General features: G+C 31.9%; 1 protein-coding gene, 1 long non-coding RNA gene and 1 pseudogene across 2 annotated transcripts; all 3 read right to left on the bottom strand.

Moving 5' to 3' along the window:
• Nucleotides 1-1,102: 1,102 nt before the first annotated feature.
• Nucleotides 1,103-1,965, bottom strand: LOC127121635 (ATP-dependent Clp protease proteolytic subunit-related protein 2, chloroplastic-like; annotated as a pseudogene).
• Nucleotides 1,966-2,061: 96 nt separating this feature from the next.
• Nucleotides 2,062-2,447, bottom strand: LOC127121058 (uncharacterized). Its single transcript, XR_007803293.1, has 3 exons — nucleotides 2,354-2,447; nucleotides 2,221-2,264; nucleotides 2,062-2,143 (listed from the first exon to the last, which is right to left on the bottom strand). It is a non-coding gene; the product is annotated as an uncharacterized LOC127121058 (long non-coding RNA).
• A 2,808-nt stretch (nucleotides 2,448-5,255) lies between these two features.
• LOC127121634 (probable inactive receptor kinase At2g26730) lies at nucleotides 5,256-7,402 on the bottom strand. Its single transcript, XM_051052091.1, has 2 exons — nucleotides 6,292-7,402; nucleotides 5,256-5,920 (listed from the first exon to the last, which is right to left on the bottom strand). The coding sequence occupies exons 1-2, from the start codon at nucleotides 7,400-7,402 to the stop codon at nucleotides 5,256-5,258; spliced, it is 1,776 nt and encodes a 591-aa protein (XP_050908048.1).
• Between the last annotated feature and the right edge of the window lie 809 nt (nucleotides 7,403-8,211).

The following is an 8,211-nucleotide window of genomic DNA, read 5'->3' as shown; positions in this document are numbered from 1 at the left end:
GTTGTCTATTGACAACCTTTAGCAGCGTTTTTTACTAAAAAGCGCTGTCTTTTCCTCTAGTAAAATAACAAAACGCTGCCTTCAGTTTAAGCCTACCATTTCAACCTGTAATATTTTTTGGGAATAATCCCATAAACCTGTAAATCAAGCCTCTCTAATTCAAGCATTTGGAGTCATAATTCAAGCATTTGTAATTTTTTAAACCAACACAAGCAAACCAACACAAGAATGAACACATTTGGAGTCATAATTCAAGCAAACCAACACAAGGATAGATAGGCACTGAACACATTTGGAGTCATAATTCAAGCATTTGTAATTTTTTAAAGCAAACCAACACAAGAATGAACACATTAATCTATCCATGAAATTAAAGATATCACTAAAATTATAAAGAACTATACACAAGTCAAAACTAATATGTTATACGGCCTATTTGGAGTCATAACTAATCTGTTAAAAATATAAAGAACTATACACTTGCCAACCAGAAACCATTCTTCATCAAAGTATTCATGTTATTTTGAAACCATTATATACTAATTAATCTTTTCTCAATAAAATATTGACACAATTCCTCCTTGATTTGTTCCAACTGCAGTCTCGTGTAATGAGCACACTTGTATTCATCAAAGTACTACATAACAAAACATAATATGCATGATTTAGTTAAAAGTAATAAATAATATGAAATATTCGATAAATATTAAAACAAATCCTAAGTTATAAATCCATACCGTGATTGGAATCTCTATTTGATTCATATTAATGATTTCCCTCATAAACCTCATTACAAAGTATCCGCAATCGATACCGTTGCGCTGTAGAGGACACTACATAGAAAAATAAATAAGAATGTATAGTTATCTTTTCTTATCAAGTAGCATCACTATTATAAGCAAAATTGTGAAAATTAAAGTACCTGCACTTTTATTTGTGTATAGTACAAAAAGATTACTTCTGTAGGTAAGTACCAAGTCCATTCAACATGTCATCTCTAATTATATTAAGAAAGTAAATCTCTAACTATACAACTCCTTAACAAAGATAATCTTTAATTATATTAAGAACGCAAAATCTCTAACCATAAATCACCGTACTATGACAAGCTAAACTTCTAAAAGACAGTAGGATAATACAACACCTTTTGTCCAGCTGCAAGAAGAAATGATGCCATATTATAAGCTTGGCCCACACAATGAGTGGCTATAGGAGTCTCCAAGCTCTGCATGGTATCATAGAGAGCCAAGCATGGTGTAAGCTGCAAATGATGAAATTTTAAGCAAGTTAAATACCTGATAGTCAAAAGGAACATGAAGAAAGAAACAAAAGGATGTAATTATTGATCTCCTAACACTAGAATCATTACTTACCTCCCCACCAGGACCATTAATGTACAAATAGAGAAACCTGGTGTTATCTATACTGTCAAGATACAGCAAAGTTGCCAATATTTGATTACTAAATTCTTCATTTATCTCTTGTGCAATGAAGACAACACGTTCTCGATACTGCATCAAATAATGCACAAGTTCTTTTTAGAAATTAACTTAATGAAAAAGAATTCGATGTTTATATGAGATCCATGACTGTATGACAAAGTAAACCAATATCACTTAGATAGGTAGTCTATTATCTTTGAAAAAATGTGTTTGTGTCCGTGTCCGTGTCCATGTCAGAAACCGATTTTTCAAGTTATTACTTGTGTCAACATGGCTTGAGTGTAGTGTTGGTGACGTATTTTCGGTGTCCATGTTTCATAGTCTATGACTATTGCCTAATGATAAATATATTCAGATATAACAACTTACAAGGGCATTCCATAAATCAATCCATTACCAAGAATCTTCACCAGGTGTTTTATAGCGTACTCTAGGAGTTCCAATGGGCATCATTAGAAATTGTGCCCTAACTGGCTTCTGGTTAGCATACCTGAAAACATGAAAAATTTGACACCGTTTGCATCAATCTTTTTATACAATGAAATATAACTTTTGTAAAAACCCTTCTAGTGTATTTTGGCGTAAAAACAGTGTTTTCAGATTTAGGGTATCTGAGAATTACCAGAAACTGAGAACTTTGTTAACTTTACCGAAAAACTGAGCATTTACGCTAGATGAAACGGAAGACGCTCCAAAAGAACCTGCAATTGAAAATAGTGAGCGAAAAACGAAAGAAAGGGGTGAAAATTGAATAAGAAAAAGAAAGAAATGGGCGCACGTGAAGATTGGAGTTTCAATCCAGAGTAGATTTTAGTGGAAACACTGCAATGGAAAAAGCGAAAACACGGTGAGAATTAGTTGAAATTGAATTGAATAATTTACAGGAAGGGATAGAAGAGGGAGATTTTGACCTAGGTGGAGAACAAACACGAGGGGTTGAAACGGCGGCGTAAGGTGAAACCGCCATGTTGAAGTGAACGACGAGGTAGCGGATAGGGAAATGAAAGTTGAGCTGTGTTTCAAAACTTCAACAAGGAGTAAAAAGTATTCCTATTTGTTTTTTATAATAATAAATTTAATCATGTAAGATAATTTAATTAGAGATTAAAGATAATGTCGATTAAATTAAATTAGTTTTATATTATCATATAATAGAATATCATCAATAAAATTATAATATTTTATTATACCATATTAATATTTTAAAATTATTTTTTTATTTTATAGAATATTTGGTAATTTTTGGTACATATTTTTTACCATGACCTATGAGAGCGCTTTTACCATGAAAGCGCTTTCATAGATGTGAGACTGAGACCTATAAGAGCGCTTTTACCTTAAAAGCGCTTTCATAAGTCTGAAACCCATGAGACCTATAAGAGCGCTTTTACCTTAAAAGCGCTTTCATAAGTGTGAAACCCATGAGACCTATAAGAGCGCTTTTACCTTAAAAGCGCTTTCATAAGTGTGAAACTCATAGATGTGAGACTGAGACCTATAAGAGCGCTTTTACCTTAAAAGCGCTTTCATAAGTGTGAAACCCATGAGACCTATAAGAGCGCTTTTACCTTAAAAGCGCTTTCATAAGTGTGAAACTCATAGATGTGAGACTGAGACCTATAAGAGCGCTTTTACCTTAAAAGCGCTTTCATAAGTGGAGACCTATAAGAGCGCTTTTACCTTAAAAGCGCTTTCTTTACATAGGCGAATTTTTTTTCAAGCTATTACAGCGCTTTTTTTAAAAAGCGCTTTCTTTTTGGTGCTGCCAAAAGCACTTTTTGGCGTAGTGAAATGAGGTTGGCACTTAGGGATGTGTTAGAGTAGCCAGCTAAAGTAATAATGCTCGTAACTTTGTCTATAGAAAGACCTATAAAATGGCTCAAAGTTCTGCAAGAAGGATATCTAAAGAGTTGGGTATGTATCCTAAGAAATCACATTGTTATGTCCCAAGAAGAAGAGGTGTGAAAGGTACCTCCAAATCTAATAAGAGTTGAAGTAACATTACAACTTCTATTTACATTAATAATAATATAAGAGTAATTTTAAAAGTTTCACGTGATGAAACATTTGTCGGTATGCCCTATTTAAGGGTAACTAAAGCAAATAAGAAAGGAGTCATCCATGGAGAGACTAGTCAAAAAGAATTTATACAAGTGAATAACTTCATTTGAGATACATGTGGAGTTACCGTTTCTTTAAGCCCGTCAAATTCCCACGACAAAGCACCACAAGTTTTATTCTTTATCCAAACGTTTACATCCTAAATTAAGAAAAAAAATAGATGATGAAACCTAAGGTAGAACTCAAGATTTCTAGAATTCATATAGTCACGAACACAACAAAGAAAAGGCTCGTCTTTAGGTCATGTCTAGATAAAATAGTCGAAGGGTCCATGAAGTGATGGTGAAGTAGAGAGAGTAGGATCATAGTAGTGACAAGTCATCCAAAAGATAAATTTTATCTTTTCTGACCCGCATAATTTTCATATCTAATTCCAAGATTGAGATTCCTTGTTGAAATCATGTGAATCTTCTTTGTTGTGGAGGATCCAAAAGTAACGCTCTTTGCAGTGTAGGTACCATTTATTTTATCATTCCAAATGAATGTGTCCTAAATTGAAGTTATAATCAATAATTCATCCTCATATTCTCTCTATTACAAAGAGTGTTACTAGTTTGGTAAACTTGTGAAAGACTAATCACTTTATTTTGAATTTTATTATACTTTTTATTTAGTGATTTTAGAGTTTTGTAAGCTTTGGTACACACTGATCCAATGAAAATAGTTCATGATTTTTAAGTGGTTAATTAAGAGAAAAATGATGTTCTAACACTAATGACTATGAAGACTTAGTTGATTGATTGTGGTTTCAGGACCGTGTGGTTCAACAATAGTTTATTATTATTTATTAGATTGGATTCCCATTAACAAAATATAAATTCTGTGAAATTAAATGGTAGATCAAAGCATACATAAGTAGCTGCATTTATCCATGTCTACTTGCATTTTTATTATTACTTGCATGAATAAGAATCATTTATATTACTACTTGTATAAATCACATGTTTAAATAAAAGTCTATTAAGGTGTATTGGCCATGGTTGATACTATTTTTTTTGTTACTGGCCATGGTTGATACTATTTTTTTTTGTTACAATGGTGTGAAAAAAATTCACTAACAAAACGGACAAAACACTTTTACAAATCTTACAGAAATAATATTACGGGTTTAGGAATATGATATGATATAGTCCTTTAAAATTAGAGATGACAAAATGAGATGACCGTTTTGTCCGTACTTTTTTCATGGGACAGATCAATGTTGTAAACTCGCACTCTTTAATATATCTGTCATATTTTATTCTATTTTTTAATAATTTTTTTCAGGCGCATATATTAACATAAAATTTACATTTTTTAGAGTTAAAAAATGCAATGTCGGTCGGTCCGTCTTGTCCCGTAATATTTTTGTGATGGAGGACAAGATTTTAGACTCTCACTCTGAATTATGTTCACCCAATTATATTCTATTTTTTTATTAGAGACTTTGTATACCCGTTTTCCTACCTTAGTTAAAATAGGTTGAATTTCTACAAGTTTGAATTTCTACAAGTTTGAATTTCTACAAGTAATAGTCCTTAAATAAGAATTATAATTATAAAGCAACAAAAATATTACAACAAGCATAAAGTATATTCCTAAATTATTACAAACAACATTTCATCAATCATCTAACTAATAAGGTTTGTACATAGGAATCACCTTAATATTTATGCTAAAACAATACTATATATCTCATCAAGATCACAAACATCAATAATTTGATCCTGGAGAGTCCCATGTATCAGGTATGATTTGATGAAGTGAACAACATTCTTGATTAGATCCATTTGAACAACATTTTGAAGTAGAAACTTCCAACTCTTGTTTTTCATGTGCGTTCATAACTCCTTCTATTATCTCCAAAATTTCACCAACTTTTGGCCTATTTTCTTGTAAACCAGACACACACTTGAGAGCAATATTCAACAACGAAAATGCACCTTGTTGATCATTCTCTCTAACCTCTTTATCAAAAACCTCTCCTGTCCATTCCTCTCTCACCATTGATCTCACCCATCTAACAAGATCGATTCTACTAGCTTCTGTGCTTTGTCCGGTTAGTAATTCTAGAAGAATCACTCCGAAGCTATAGACGTCGCCTTTTTCGGTTAAACTTCTTTCGGGAGCCGCGTGTCCGTGCGAGGAAAAGAGATTAGTTCCTCTATTTGGTTCGAAGAATTTTGATAAACCGTGTTCGCTTATTAGTGCTTCGTTTTTCTCATTAAGAAGAATGTTTGATAGCTTGATGTTTCCATGAGGAATATTGATCTCTCTTTCATCTAACTTCTTGTATATGAAGGCCAAACCTCTTGCAATTCCACGTGCTATTTCGAGACGAAGCTTCCATGGAAAATCTTTTCTCCTTGCTATATAATCTACATAAATACAACATCTCTTTGTAAATACTATAAATACATTAAAACTTTTACTATAATGAATTTGAGACAGATAGATTTATACATGCATAGCTTTCATACAAATATTCTGACACTAATGTAAAAAATATAAGATAGCGACACAATTACATCTATGATAGTGTTTTTAGAATATTAGTCTGACTTTTCTATTATGTGTCGTACAGATAACATATCTGTGTTAAATACTAATGAGTGTTATATATTGTGACACATTTATTTTTAGAGGTCTTAATGCATATGTTTGTGTAAGTGCGAACTTAAATATGTGACATGTTTGTGATGAGTATATAGAGTATTGCAACTAAAGAAAACTTACTGTCTTAACTTACCATTTAAAAGATTGAGCAAACTTCCATTGCTTTGATATTTGTAAATGATAAGTTTTTCTTCACTTGTACAACGGTAACCAACAAGAGGTAGAATATTTTGATGTTTCACTTCACTTATCTTCTTCAATATTTCTCCAAACTCATCACAAGAAACCTGCAAATTCTTCATTCTTTTCACCCCATATTCGACATTATTCTCAAGTTTCACCTTAAAAAGACTACTCCAAAAGTTTTCACTTCTCAAATCAGCTTTGGCTCTTAATAAATCCTCCAAACTAAACCTTTCATGATCTTCAACAAAGAACACAAGCTCTGAATTACTATTGACACCCCCTTTTAGTCTCACCTCATTTGTCACCTTTCTCATAGGAGAAACTATATGCTTCTTCTTCATCTCACTCTCTCCCATTAATTTAGATGATTTCTTCACCATAAAGTATAGTGATGACAAAAGCAACCCAACTCCCAAAACTAACCATACCAAAATCTCATGGGAATACCATGGTTTCTTTCCATTTTCAGATGTATTAGTATTATTTGAATTTAAAGAACTTGGTGTTGGCTCTATTCTATATACATCATCACTTTCACTCTCTAACTTACTAATTTTAACCATATAATTACTAGAAAAATTATTGTTAGATAAATCTAAATTCTTAAGATATTTCAATTTTTTCAAAGCCTTTGGTAACCTACCACTTAATTTATTATTGGTTACATTTAAATAAACCAAACTTCTACAAAGCAAAATTGAGTTTGAAATGTTCCCTTTGAGATTATTATTAGCTAAGCTAACAACTCTAATGTTTTGGAGTTTGCATAATGAATCTACATCAAATATGCCACTAAGGTTCATGTTATCAAGGTTTATCGCTATAATATTTGTAGCATTTGAGTTGCATCTTACAATTACACCATTCAGCTTGTTATTAAAACATGGATTTGATATCTTGGTAATGTTGAGAACATTATCGGAATCAACAGCTTTAAGGAAAGTGAAGAAAGAATGAGAATCTGATGATGATGATGATGATAATAACTCACCTCTTGAATAGAACATGATCATGAAGAAAGATATTAAGAACGTTGTGAAATCTCTTGTGTTGTTCATTTTTGTGTGGAAGTATGTTGAATGAATCATGGGTCTATCTATATTATTGACACTATGGATAAGGACATGTGTATAGTCATTATAGGATTCAACGTTGGATGTTTTTGTCATTATTTTGTAACACTTGGTATTAACGTTGTTTTTCCATGTCTTTAGATAAAATAAGACATTTCGTGTGTGAAACATAAGAAAGGGTCCACGTCATCCTTTTCCGCCAAAATATATATTCCTTACGTTATAATACTATCTACAACCAATTACCTTATCTACTAGGTGAAGAATTTGATTTCGTATTTGTTTCATTTATCTAATTTTTTAAGTGATAGATTAATGAGATTTGCTTTAATATTATATATTTTCATCAGCAACTGTTTTGTTTCAGAAGCAAATTCATATGGAAGATCATCGATTACATCTCTACAGAATCCAACTATCATAGAGGACATGGCATTCTCATAGTCGATTCCTCTCTGTTGAAAGTAAAACAACTGATCTTCACCAATTTTCGATGTTGTAGCTTCATGTTCAATCTGAGCAGAAGGATTCTTAGACTGAACAATAAACACAAGCAAGGCATTAAATTTCAAGCATTATTTAATAATGCAATGGTATGTGACATGTCCACGAGAGTTCACCGTCGACGCAACAATCAAAATCCTAGATATCATATTTCTATAGTACTCTTCGCCATAGATATTTTAGTTTGTGTTGTATAATATTTGATGAAAAATATATCATTGGAAAGAGTTTAACTTTTTATTTATATATTTTTCATAAAATATTATACAACACAAACAAAAATATATACG

The sequence above is a fragment of the Lathyrus oleraceus genome, chromosome 2 (genome assembly GCF_024323335.1).
Source record: "Lathyrus oleraceus cultivar Zhongwan6 chromosome 2, CAAS_Psat_ZW6_1.0, whole genome shotgun sequence".
Lineage (NCBI taxonomy): Eukaryota > Viridiplantae > Streptophyta > Magnoliopsida > Fabales > Fabaceae > Lathyrus > Lathyrus oleraceus.
This window is presented reverse-complemented; position numbering and strand designations above follow the sequence as displayed.

Bases quoted from the DNA above. Each gene is read 5' to 3' on its own strand.
- LOC127121634 (XM_051052091.1), bottom strand. From the start codon at position 7,402: ATGAACAACACAAGAGATTTCACAACGTTCTTAATATCTTTCTTCATG. The intron at 5,921-6,291 runs GTAAGTTAAGAC...GTATTTATGTAG, and splicing joins TTTGCTCAATCTTTTAAATG to ATTATATAGCAAGGAGAAAA.